The sequence below is a fragment of the Myotis davidii genome, unplaced genomic scaffold (assembly GCF_000327345.1).
Source record: "Myotis davidii unplaced genomic scaffold, ASM32734v1 scaffold132, whole genome shotgun sequence".
Lineage (NCBI taxonomy): Eukaryota > Metazoa > Chordata > Mammalia > Chiroptera > Vespertilionidae > Myotis > Myotis davidii.
The window spans coordinates 2917233-2931566 of record NW_006285258.1 but is presented as its reverse complement, the minus strand read 5'-3'; the positions used below and the strand labels follow the sequence as shown (position 1 = coordinate 2931566).

Genomic DNA, 14334 nt, shown 5'->3' with positions numbered 1-14334 from the left:
CCCCCTAACTGCCCCCCTCCCACTGCCCTGATTGCCCCTCACTGCCTCTGTGTGCCAGCCTGATTGCCTCTAACTGTACCCCCTGCTAGCCTGCTCACCCCTAATTGCCCCCCGCTGCTGGCCTGATCGCCCCTAACCTGCCTCTGCCTCGGCTCCACCATCATGGCTTTGTCCAAAAGGACGTCCGGAAGGTCTCCCCGTTCTAATTAGCATATTATCCTTTTATTAGTATAGATTTGTGGTCAGAGTTCTTGAAGGACATAGTACAGGTAGTTAATAGTCAATAACTATTCATACTTGTTATTTCCCAGGCTCCCTTGCAGTTAGGGCAGGTCCATGCTGGTCAACGAAATGTGAGAAAGAAGTAAAGATTAGTTTGTCTCTTTTATCTCATCCTTTCTCTGATGTGTTGACCTTAAAGTCTAGGCACCATGGCTACAAGATGGAGAATGCCACCATACCTGTATCAGAACATAACATGAGCAAGAAATAAATTTTTACTGTTTATGCCACTAAGATTTCAAGGTTGTCTGTAACTGAATCATAATGTAGGCTTTCTGTGCCAATATTTATGAAATAAAGTGAACTGGATAATCATAACAATCATCTGCTTTTTAATGGTAAAGAAAACTAATGAATCATGAATTTTTACCTCCTCATAGATTGACAGAGGTACAAAGGTATGATTCCAGCAGGAAAGGAGTACATAATGGTAAATTATATTTAGGTTGCCCTTTTAGGACTCCATAAATATTCTATGAGGTATTTTAAACAAGTATTTTAATTCATGGGCACCAATTACTTTTTCTTGGATTCACATAACAGTAAAATTTCATTGAAAAATTACTTAGTAGAAAATGTGTAATTTGTTTTAAACTAATCAAAATATTTCTTGGGCCATTCAAAGTTTCCTGGCTCTTCCCTGACTTACATCTCAAACTGGAGGAATATTTTTTCTATAAACATTTAATATAATAGCACTCTTTTAAGAGAGATTAAAATATCAACAAAATCCAGATGGAAGTTTACAAGTAAATGCAAAGCATAGATAATATAAATTCCAAGCTGTGCACTGGAGAAACTTTATAATGTAAATTTACTTGCTCTTTAATTCATGGGATCATGTTAAGACCCTTGTCCACATTTTCCTTTAGTGGACTCCAAAGAAAACATTTTGGAAGATAGTCTCAAACTTATAAATATTCATCCTATATAATAAAAAGGTAATATGCAAATCGACCAAACATGGGAAAGACCGGTCGCTCTAATGCGCAATGACCACCAGGGGCAGGAGCTGCCCCCTAATGGTCAGTGCATTCCCACAGGGGGAGCACTGCTCAGCCAGAAGCCAGGCTCATGGTTCATGGCTGGAGAGCACAGCAGCAGTGGCAGGAGCCTCTCCCACCTCTGCAGCAGCACTAAGGATGTCCCACTGCCGGCTTAGGCCTCCTCCCCATCAGACATCCCCCAAGGGCTCCTGGACTGCAAGAGGGCACAGGCTGTGCTGAGGGACCCCCCCCCCCCACCAAGTGCATGAGTCTCATTGGGCCTCTAGTTAACAAATAAAACCAATCTGTATGTAAATATTGATATTCAATGCCAAAACACAAGTGTGTAAAGCAAGAGACCACTGAGAGGTAATAGAAAGGCCCCAACGATTCCACAGCCTGTCATGGTGCTTAATGTTCTATTATTAATGGCTCTTTCCTTGGATACTTGAAGGATTTTGTTTTTCTGTGACAGCTTTAACAGAAAACAAGAAGACACAGCTGGAATAGAACAGGCAGGGGAGAATCCGTGCCAAGGAGCAGGGACCTGGGTTGAATGGTGTGAAGATGGTGATAAAACCATGGTCTAAATAAAGAGCAACCATTGACCAACTGATTAATAAATCATAATATTCTTTCTATACACTTACAATCTTTAAAACAATATGCCAGGCACTAGGAAAGATACAGAAACATATGAGGCATGATTACTATCTTCACGAAGTTTTCTGTCTAGCATTTGGTGTTTGTTATGATGTCAGAGAAGGAAGGGATGGTTAGACCTAGAGCCGGGAAAAAAAGTATGGTCTGTATTTATCCTCAGAAAGTTTATAGAGAGTGCCAGAGAGGCCAAGGCAAGGCAAGTAAGGGTATTGTGGGACTAGAGAGAACACAATCTAGAGGAGAGGATACAAGAATGAAATGAATGATGAGCTAATGAAGTCATTCTCCCTCGGTAAACACTTTTACTCTTTAGCGTGAGAAGAGATTACAGGCTCTGGTGCCTAAGAATTTTATGTCCTTTCACCAAATAAAAAACAAACAAACCATAAATTGGATTTCAGGTCATTAGCTTGTTACTATTTTTGTTACAAAAGCTTTTTGATTTTGAGATTTTTGTTTTTCTACTTTAAAGACTCACCATCAAACTTTGCAAGTCTCCCAATATCTTCTCCAAGTTCTGAGGTAACTGATAGTGCATGACGAACTTTAAGGTTTGTTTCCCTGTAAAATTAATTAACATGACATGAATTTTTATATGGAACAGCCCAACAGCATCTTACACAAAGCAATCAGGTGGGTGCAGCCCATGCAAAATCCAACACAAGAGATTCAAGAAACTCCCTTTGAATGTTATTCACATCTCGCACACTATCTCAGGAAAGTGAACAGGGCTTTGCTGGCTCCTAAGAATTGGCATTCCACCCATAGCACATCTGTATAACAACAGAGTAATCTGTTTTGCTATTTGAAAGAACAGAGGACATAATAAATACGGTTTCATTCGAACCTACTCAGACATCATGCATGAGTTACAAAACACAATAGGGAGGGGAGCACAGTTGCCAAATAAAGGAGGCCAGTATCACTAGGAGTCCATCTACATAGGAGTTTTACTCGCAAAAAATGGTCATGGCTAATTTCACAGTAGCTGAAATTTAAATGGAAAAGGGAATACAGCTTTCTTTTTCTTGGAAAATCAAGCCAAGAATCCCTTAAGTCTAAAATCAAACAACCAAACAGGATTTCAGCAAGTCACAGGGAGCTGGTCATCTTCTTCCAGGCAGGACCACACATACGCTGGACAGATGGCCGCTCTCTGGTGTTCATGAAATGACTAGCAGTGAAGACTCCATGACCGTCACTCACATCTTATGTTTAACAGCTAGCCACGCCAGTTTTCGCACTGAGTTCAAAGAATTCTCTTCTACTGGAGCTTCTCTGTCAGAGTTCTATCTTTTATGAAAATGTTTAGTATTGAGTTCATTCAGTCAACGAATATTTTTTAATACATACCATGACACTCAGTGCTGCCCCACGAGGGTTATTGTCCTCTTGAGGGAAACAAGTGGTAGATAAAAAAGCAAATATCACCTTTTGGAAGTACATGTCAAACCATGAAGTAATAGAATTTAGAGAACCTAGAAGCAGATACCTGAGAGGGCATTTAATCTAAACTTCCCAGAAATGAGTTTCACAATGATGTTAAGACAATATGAACCCAACTCAAGGAATTCCCATTGGCAAAATAGCTTTCTGCAGGAAAGTTGGCTGTATAATTGAAGTTACTTTGTTTAAAAGTAATCTCATTGGTCAAAATCTATTAATTCCTCGGAGGCAGAGGTGAGTAGATATTGAGATAATAAATAACTTCATAATTGAAACAGAAATTGAGTTGGGCTTGGCCGTCAAGAGTGAGATAGTGGTGCTGAGATTAAAGGACCAACGTGTGCATTCATTTAAACAACTTTCCAAATACTAGAAGCAGTCAGTTCACACCAACTAGGCCAGAGAGTCCTCATACCTTTACCCTACTCAGTACATCGTGTCATTCATCCAAGTTTATCATCATTTTAAGTAACTTCCTCAGGAGTCTCTCCAATATCTCATTTCCACCTTTAGATGGAGAAACTAAATAATCACACATACTCCTTATGATAAAAAATAATATTTTCTAAGACTCCAGATTATTCCCTTCATTGTCCTGCCATATACTCTTCCTTATCTGCCTCAGTATCTTCATGGACTTCCAAATAATTTTCAGCATGTGAAACAACACAGAAAGGTCCTATGTGCCCTTTACTTGGTTTCCCCTAATGATAAAATCTGGCAAAACTATGTCACAAACAGGATATTGACATTGACACAGTCAAAATACAGGGCATTTCCATCAACACAGGGACTCCTCAGGTTGCCCTTATTTGCCCTTAAGGGCAACTTCCACTTCCCTGTCTCCTCCTACCCATCTTTAACTCCTGGCAACCACTAATCTGTTGTCTATTTCTATAAATTTTTCACTCCAAGAATGGTATATAAATAGAATAATGCAGTAGTGACCTTTGGGAGTGGTTTTTCTCACTCAACGTAATTTCCTGAAGATTCATTTAGGTTGTTGCATATATCAATAGTTTATTCCTGTTTTATTACTCAGTAGTATCCCATGATATGGATATGCCATAGTTTGTTCAACTGTTCACATGTTAAAGAGCATATAAGTTGTTTCTAGACAAAATAAAGCTGCCATAAACATCTGTGTACAAGTTTTCATGTAAGTCTTCATTTCTCTGGGATAAATGCCCAGAAGTGAAATTGCTGGGTTGTATGGGAGTTGCATGTTTAGTTTTTTAAGAAACTGCCAAACTGTTTTCCAGAGTGAGTGTAGCATTTTACATTCCCATCAGCAATGTGTAAGTGATCCCATTTCTCTACATCCTTGCCAGCATTTGGAGTTGCTGCTATTTTTTTATTTGAGCCATTCTGATAGGTATGTGGTGATATCTTATTATGGTTTTAATTTTAATTTCCCTAATGGCTAGTGATGTTGAATATCTTCTCATGTGCTTATTTGCCATCTGTATGTCATCTTTGATACAATGTTTCTTCATATCGTTTGCCAATTTTCTAATTAAATTGTTTGGGGTATTTTTACTTTTGAGTTTTGAGCATTTTTCACATATTCAAATACAAATCCTTTGTCAGATAGATGGTGTGCAAGTATTTTCTCCTAGTGTGTAGTTTATTTTTTCATCCTCTTAAGTGGGTCTATTACACAGCAAAACTTTTAATTTGATGAAGTCCAGTTTACTTTATTTTCCTTTTATGGCTCATGAATTTTGTGTCAAGTGTAAGAACTCTGTCTAACTCTAGATCTTGAAGTTTTGCTCCTATGTTTTTCCCTGAAAGTTTTATAGTTTTATGTTTTACACTTGAATTCAATTTGCCTAATAATTATAAGGCTATTCAATATCTACTCCATATTGGATTAGTTTTTATAGTTTGTGGGTTGTTTTTGTTTTGTTTTCTTTTCTTTTGTTTCTTTGACCAACGGGTTCGTTTCATCTATTTGTTAAATTTATATGCATAACATTTCCTTATTCTTCTATAGGATCTGTCATAACATTCCCTGGTTCATTCATGGTACTATTAATTTGTGACTTCTCTTTTTTCTTTTTCCATCTTGCTAAAGATTTATCAATTTCATGATGTTTTCAAAAAAACAACTTTTTGTTTCATTGATTCTTTCTATTATTTTCCTGTTTTCAGGTTCATTGACTTCTGCTCTTGTTTTCATCTCCTTCCTTCTGCAAGCTTTAGATTTATTTTTCTATTTTCTATGTTCTTGAGATGGTAGTGATTTGAAACTTTTTCTCTTTTCAATTGCATGTTTATTGCTATAAATTCTTCTCTCGATTTGTGAGGCAGTCATTAAAACCACGGGTTCTTTTGTTAGGCTGCCAGGTTTGAGTCCCATCATCAGTCTTTAGAAGTTTGGGACAAATTACTTAGACTTTCTAAGACTTGTTTTTTGTGGGGTTTTTATTTCACTATACAATGGGGCTTATATATAGTACCTACTTCAGGATTAAATTATTAAATCCATCTATAGAACATATATGGTTTTTTTTAATTAAGCATTCAATAAATGTTCTAATGCCAGACAGACTAATTGAATCTACTGAAACAGAACTACTCTAAGGTCTATAACTAAATTCTAAATTAATTTCAATGTCAAAGCTGCATCAAACGCCATTTCTCTTTTTTCTTTCCCTTTCTTCATTCAGTCCAGTTCCAAAAGGTCATCTTCTTTCCTGGTCCTTCATTCATCAGATCTTGACCACCACTCCTCTCCTTTTCCTTGGAGAATCACTTGAAATTAGAAACAAACCAACCAACCCAAAAAAGAACCCTGCTGAGGAATTTCAGTGAAGAACCCCTCTGCGATATCATTTACATATGTGTGTTTGGTTCACTGTTACTGAAAGAGAATAAATTCAGGAGAAAAGGCAGAGTTTTCAAAAAATCTGCAAAGTAATTAGAATATGGACTTTGCGGTTTAGACTCCTATTTCTTCCAAGAAAATAAAATGAAGAGTAGGATTAGGATTTAAGTCCTGTTCCTAAAACTGTTAATCTTAAATAAATTTAAAAAACAATCTACTTAATTATTCTAACTTTAATAACTTACCCATCAAGCTCAGCAGTTTCAATATAGCAAAGGCCATATGGCTCACTACTTGATAGGAGAAGCAGATCAGCCTATTTTTAAAAATCAGGATAAAGAAGATTTGAGAAGAGGAGACTGGTTGAAAGCCTTCTATGTTGTGTCATCTCTCCACCACTATGAGCCAGGTGAGCCTTAGAGAAAAAGTGAGAGAGGTGAAATCCTGTTCCACCTTTCTGTTATATGCCCGGAATCAAACCCTCCCTCTACTTACCTGTTTCTGTTTGGCACACCCTTGACCATTAGAACATAAGCAAGGGCAGGAAATATCATAAAGATAAGTATCATTTCACTTACTTTTTTGCAAGAAATATATAAAATTCTATTTTCTTGCTTTGATCACTACTGATGGAAAATATAAACTTTCCCCAATGGATGAGATAAATGGAAATATAAGAGCAGAGGGCAGGCAAAAAAAAAAAAAAAAAAGGGAAAAAAAAAAAGGGAAAGAATGCAATCAAAACACAGTGCCTCCCCGGGCTCTGGCATGGATGTAGTCAGGCTCCATCTGCACCATGACCTTCAGATTAAGGTAAAGGCTTCAACTTCTTTAAAGACCTGAGTGTGTCCACATGCTATGAAAATCAAAGAGAGAGGGCAGGAAAAAAAAAAAAAAAAAAAAGATGGGAAAAGATACAAGTGAAGTAGAAGGAGGAAGTTGAAAACAATAGAAAAAATAATAGAGACAAGGAAATTTTAAAAAGAGAGAAAAGTTAAAAGAAAAAGAAAATGAAAAAAATAATTTGGAAAAAATAAAAGGATGATGGGGTTTAAAAAAGAAGAAAGAGAAAATAAAGCAGGGACTAAGCAAGAGGGCAGGATATAATAGAAAATGTGGTAAAAGACAGTGGAAAACATTCAGAGAATCAGTAGTTGGTCTCTCACAGAGAGAAACCATTCTATGTGGCTGTCCATTTGAACTTTGGAAATGACATTAAAATTGAACTTTAGAATTGTGGTACCTTGCTATATTGAGAGGCTGTTTATTTTATGTCAAGTTTCAAATTTTATATTAAAATACGGGGTCTTGTTTCCACATCTTAGCTATTGTAACTAATGCTGCAATGAGCATAGGGATGCATATAGCTTTGCAATTTAGCGTTTTTGTTTCTTCGGAAGTGGAATTGCTGGTTTACAGATAGAAAAATGGATAAAGATGTGAAATACATAAATATGTATATATATAGACACTGGAATATTATTCAGCAATAAAAAAATGAAAAATTGCCATTTGTGACCAAATGGATGGACCTACGGGATGTTACACTGGCCTCTGTTGCTCAGTGGTTAGAGTGTTGGCCTATGCACTGAAGGGTGTCAGGTTCCCAGTCAAGGAATGAGTTGCAGGTTCTATCCTTAGCCCGGTCAGGGCTCACACGGGAAACAATCGATGTGTCTCTCTTTTCTCCTCCTTCTCCTCCTCCTCCTCCTCTTACTCCTCTTCCTCCTCTTCCTTTTCCTTCCTCTCTCTCTCTCTCTCCCCCCTCTCTCTCTCTCTTTCTCTCTCTCCCCTCTCACCCAGCCCAGCCCCTTCCATGCTCTCTTAAAGTATCTTCCAGTGAAGATTGACAAAACCAAAAAAAATCAAGATGGGTAATTTGAGCTCAAGAATGGTATACACTCTTCACACTGTCCCTCTATAGTGAGTATGTTTAGGTTACATTGGGACAAGTCAGAAAATAACTTCTGCCACCACAGACTTCTGTGACTCATCCATAGATGAAGAGCCTTGATAATGCAAACCCATTTATTCCTCAGAGCAGGGAAAGAATGATTACTGGAACTCACGGGGGAGGAGGGGTGGCAGGCAGTCATTAATTCCAACCAAAACCATCTTCCTTATAACCCCATTTGTACTGTCTTCTCTCAGTTATTGGTGCCTTTTCCGTGCCCTGTCAAAGGAGGCTAACTGTGTCTCCCAAGAAGGAAGCAGCGTTTTCCAATACAATGCCCCTCCCCCACCTTCCACAACAACAGAAAGAGCCCAAGGCCCTGACCCGTGAAAACCTGAAACAAATACTCCAATTAGAAAACCTGAAAAGAATTCACTGAACTTCTCTGAGTCCTCAGAGCCAATGACATTTTCCTCATAGGTTTATTAGGTATAAGTAATGCTTGTTGAATTAATAAATAAATGAAGCCAAACTTTAAGCAATGATAACACCTAAAAGCTATACAATTCTTTAAGGGTTTACAAAATACTCTTGCATAATTGCATCAGTTTATTTGCTCAACAATCTTGTGAAAAAGTACTACTGTTCCCATTATATGGATAAGAAATCTGGAAAGGTCATCCCTGGCCCCATAAGCACTAGATGAGCTAAATAAACTTGTAAAAAGTCCATGGCCTTTACAAAGTCATGGTGAGAGTGTTAACACATTTAATTGAGGGACCCAAGGCTCCAAGAGATTTCACACCATAACATGACCACTCAGAGCTTAGAGGGCAGACCTGGAACTAGAATTCAGAACTCTGACTCCAAAATGTATACTCTTTCCTCTGGTGACTATAAAGTCACTGGAATAACAACTACAAAAAAACAGAAAGCATTTTGCTCTGTATTGCGTTGCTTTATTGGTGTTCAAAAACCAAAAGTACAAAGGTGAAAATATTGGGGTAGTGGCTCCATAAACCGGAGAAAAGATAAATTTGTAGAATTTATTGGAACTCCATATTTGGATCTTCCTTTATCTTTTATGGCATTCTCACACATGGAGTTCTTCTTTATCATCTACAATATTTTCTTTTCTTTTTTTTTTGTAGTCTAAAAATAAAAGTCCAAAAATATCTCCTGTGGTATGAGTACACTTAGGGGAAATATGTTAATATAGACAAAAATCAGAATAAAGTCATGAAAATGTATGATATTATAGTTAATATTTTTGTTTAAAATTTGAATTTCATATCCCATAAATGTATGTTGTACAATAATATGTACTAGATTTATCATTATTTTTGTTTTTTATAAATTAATTTATTTGAGATTAACAAAATGATGATTACAAGAAGAAGAATGAACATCATAGGCTCTTTGTTTTAAAAAAAATCCTTGCCCTTATATTTCACTCCCACAAATTAGTAATTGTTTATAAACAGAACATTGCCCGTTTACTTTTTTATGTAGAAAATCATATGTTGCACCTCTACACTGTAGCAAGAAGCTCCTTCTTCAATATGACTCAGATAAGTGTTTAAACAAATCTTTCTCTGAAAATTCCCAACTTTCTTCTGTCTCATATTTTTTAAAGGAGGATTTATTTACAGAAATTAGAGTGGAACAAGTACCTGACTTGAAGCTATAAAACTTAAAACAACGAAGAGGGTAATTAGACCACAAAATGGCCTCTCTGGAAGGATGTCCAAGACAGGTGCTGAAAAGACTAGATGAGACACCTAATGGGTCCAGAGAAAGCCAAAGCCTATTCTTGCCAGGAAGGCAGTTTAGGTCAACTTCATCTTTCTAGTCCTTTCATTTGCTATACAAAGCAAACCCTCATAAATAGTATTTTAATCATTCAAAACAATAATAGAAACTTCCTGGCTGTAATAATTTAGATGGAGCATACATTTTCTCTTCCTGTAGCTTATCTTTTCTTCAAGTATACTGCAAATTAACAGTATTAATTCCATTATTAAGGGATAATATTCAACTTATGGGAGGACAAACTGTTTTAAAAGTACTCCGGAGCATTTTAAAAGCTCTTATTTAATCAAATAATTATAAATCTTTTGTATCTACTACTTTAAACGATCCCAAAGGAGATAGACAAGGTCATAATCATTCAGCCTTATCTGAGTTACCATGTCATTGAAAGTAATTAATCAATATGTCTTTTAATATTTTTATTGATAGAAGAGAGAGAGAGAGAGAGGTATCAATTTGTTGTTCCACTTATTTATGCATTTGTTGGTTGATTCTTGTATGTATCCTGATGGGGGATCAAACTCGAAACCTTGGCGTATCAGGACAACGCTCTAACCAACTGACCTACCCAGCTAGGGTCAATACGTCTTTTAAAACATTTTATAATTGATACCTCTTCCAAATGCATCATGGTATTCCCTCTATAATTACTGTGCATTAGTACAGATTCACTAAATTTGCAAATGCAAATATAACTGCAAACATAACTGCAGTATGTTTCAGCCCAAGGTGAATTATTTAAACAACACTAAATACTCACAGCAACGAATTGGTTATTTTCCAATTTAATGATGTCTCCCACTCTGACGTTCATCCATTTTTCATTCTGCAGTCTATGGACAAAAACAAAATTAATTATTTTCAGGATCAGAAAATAGTCCTGGGAATGAATACACAATGGAGCATCATATGACAGAAGAAGCACACAGGCTTTTCTATCTAGAATGCTCAAGTCAAAGGACCTTACATGACAAAACCTTTTACCGGAGTGATACGGAAACCACGGTCCAGAGAAGTCAGCTGACTTGGCTAAAGATTCCCAGTGAGTTAGTGATAGCCATGGTGGTAAACTCAAGATGGTTGGGTGCTCTTTCCACCACCCCATGGTGCCAGTTTTATATAGAAGCTATTAAATCTTGCTTGCATTTCCTTGGCCAGAACATGAAGGAGGGTGGGGGAGGCAAGGATAAATTTATTCACCACATTCTTTTCAAACTCTATTATTGTCATTGTCTCAGGGGTCTGTGTAACTGAAGGCAATAAGTGAATGAGGAGAGAGAGGTGTTATCAGAGAAAAGTGTGGCTGGTCTTTCCCCACTGCGAGGGGGAGTGGGGTTCTTGTGGTACAGCTGGCATAAGCATTTCTGGAGGCCCCCACGGGAGGATAAGAAATGTAGAAAACTTTATTTCCATTGAATTACACCCTTCAGTAGAGCTAGAAACAGAGGCAGTGTCCAGAGTTTCCTTTCCACGTGGAAGACGGGTCCAGTACAGCATCTGGCAGGTCCAGTACAGCAGCATGCAGTCCATTAGTCCATTGTGTGTGGGGATCCACATGACCGTGGGCCATGTGGGCGAATACAAGGGAGTCCCACAGGCCCAAAGTCACACAAGTCCCAAGAGTCCCAAGAGCACAAGGGACTTGTTCAAGGGATTAAATATCCCAAATTTCACGCCCTTGCAGTGTCCATGCCCATTCTGGCCAATGACATTTGTTCTCAGGTGTGACTGACAGCAAGCACCTTCCCTGTTACCCCAGCATTACTGGGCACGCATCTATCTCCCCTTGGTTGGACCCCTTGGGGAGTGTAAGGCTGTAGATTCCTGATGAAGCTGCCCAAATGATTTGCCTATAATATCTGGCCTTCCCTTTATTCCTTTCCTATTATTAATAACTAGGTTAATTACAGTAGTATCAGAGGCAAGAGAGACTAGGTCACAGCAACAGCTAAAATGCAGGTAAGAATAAATGCAAGAGAATAAATTTTGGAAAGGACAGGAACAACACAGGTGATAAAAGAAGACTCGGAAGATTGAATGAGAAAGACCACCTACAAATCATCCAGCCCTGTGCCTAAGAATGGACTTGGTGGCATTCTAATGGTTAGGCCAACGGCTCAGAATTGAGAACAGCACAGCCATGGTGCTGCACACTTTCTCTGAGGCTTCCTTATATAGTGGAGCCCTGAGTCTATTGTTCATCAAGTTCAAAGGAGTTTATGATGAAAAGCTATTGTATCTACTTGGTTGGGCCCCTAGTGACAATTTAGGCAGACAGGCTTACCTGGAAACGGACCACCTGTGGCAGTATACCCTGAAGTTAATCATCCCTTTTGAAACTGAAACCTCCAAACCAGCTTGTTTTCTCAGTTGCAAGCCTTCATCACACTTTTTTTCTGAGCGATTCCCTTTCAGGAGAGAAGGCTGGGATGTTAGGTCAGGTTCCCCAACAAGTTAAGGTGGGCAGGTTAATTTCATTATGCCGTTTTTAAAAACAACCTAATTTACTTTGTTTTATAGGCTGGAAAACAGTTTTAAATATTTATACAACTGTGAAGTATGCCTCACACTATCAACCCTGCTGGGTCATTTGGCTTAAACACTCAGAAATATTTTCTTTAATATGGATCCAAGTACATGTTGTTCTGGAAAGTTTTCAACTGCAGCATTTTCATCTCCAGCCAGAATTCAATCATTTCTCCAAAGCCATACTTTCCTGCACTTTATCTAGTTCCACGACAACAGAAGGACCTAACAAGCCTTCTAAATCTCATTTTATTTACGTTTACAGGTACGGATTAGGTGCTGGTTTATTTCTCCCGGGGACACCTCCTTTGGAGCCTTAGCCACAGTTCTTACGGGACAGAATCTCAGGTAAAAGTTGTTGTGAACAGACCAATAGGGAGACCATGTCTTTATTGATGGAAATTACACCGCTACTGAATTGTCTGGAAGTCTCTATTGAAAGTGCATCTGCTCACAATAATATTGTAATAACTAAGAATGGTGCCAGGTGGGTACTGGAAAGATCAGGGGTGGGAGGACATTTTGTAAAGCGTTATGATTGCCTAACCATTATGCTGTACACCTGAAACGAATAAAAAATGATATTGAATGTAACTGTCATTTAAAAATAAAGTTTTTCTAAAAAAATAAAGGACATCTGTTTCAGGAAGAAGCTGAAATAATATTAAGTTCCACTTTCAAACTCTTATTCCTCCTACCTATACATTATAAGGAAGGCCTACACCTTACCTCTCCCACCCAAATGGAAAAGTAGCCCCAACCATAGTGGAAAGGAAACATGACAGGAGCTCATATACATTTCAGAGTGCACATTTGACAGTTACGTTTGCATAGGTAAGTGGCAATAGCCACTATTTGAGGGAACAAACCAAAACCTCAATGTTTTTACTTAAATTCTAATTAGTTTTTCTCCAATTCAGTATATTTCCCTCTATAAAACCAAAGCTTTTTGAAGGATGTTTTTAAAGGTGTGATGATATCAAAGAGAATTACTTGAATTAACTACTACACTTGGAAAAAATACTTGAACGAAACCTCTTTAAGGAAAATTTTGCAAAACCCCAGAGCATGGAAAGAATCCCTGATATCTATGACTATAAACATCATGTCCTACAGGGACCATACAGAGGAGTGATAAAATCCTCATGCTCATTCCCCTTATACCCACTTGCACCCCTACATGTATTTTAACATCTGCTTTTTTAACTTATCAAATATTTCCAGAAGCAGAAAAACACTCAGAATAATGCATTTGTCCATGCTTTGCTAAAATGTGATTATTGACCTGCTCATGTCATTGCATAGTCCAAGAAAGCAGAAAGTACCTATAATCCTATATGAATCCAGGATTCCTCACTTTATCTACTCTAGTCCTCTATCTTTTTTTCTCTTGCCACCTGCCTGCCCTCTACCCAGAACATATACCTTTCAGTCTCTCCAAGCTCCTCTTCCCAAAGGCCCTATCTTTGGTCACCTAATCTTCTCCACCTGTTCCAATAGAACATTCTCTCCTAAAAGCACGCCAATATTTTGCCTCCAAAGTCTTAAGATTAACAGCATTTGAAATCTTAATTTTTCCCTGGTATGCACAAATTCCATGGAACACAATCACACCTAGGGGCTGGGGGCTGTGGAGATCGCTCACCGGGCAACAATGCAGGCCGATACAAAATTTTCCTGAGCTTTAAGAAAAATGTTGTGAAGGTGCACAGTCAGAAGAAAAATGTCCTCAAAAGAAATATTATCCAAAACTATTAGCAATGAAAAATGTCCTCAAAAGAAATATTATCCAAAACTATTAGCGATCTGTCAAGAAACGTCAAGCAAGATTCCCTAGGTGTTGACCCCGACTCCAGCTGACACAATGGACATGTCAGTTAGATTTAAGGACCTCA

At 37.9% G+C, this 14334-nt stretch overlaps 1 protein-coding gene across 5 annotated transcripts in view; it reads right to left on the bottom strand.

Moving 5' to 3' along the window:
• ATP8B4 (ATPase, class I, type 8B, member 4) overlaps positions 1-14334 on the bottom strand; it is a 220759-nt gene that overhangs the window by 115078 nt on the left and 91347 nt on the right. For all 5 annotated transcript variants that reach the window (XM_015558941.1, XM_015558943.1, XM_006756016.2 and 2 more), the window contains 3 exons: positions 10674-10746; positions 6453-6523; positions 2410-2492 (listed from right to left, as the gene is read on the bottom strand). In XM_015558941.1, the coding sequence (XP_015414427.1) occupies positions 2410-2492; positions 6453-6523; positions 10674-10746 (227 nt within the window). The remainder of the gene's footprint in view (positions 1-2409; positions 2493-6452; positions 6524-10673; positions 10747-14334) is intronic.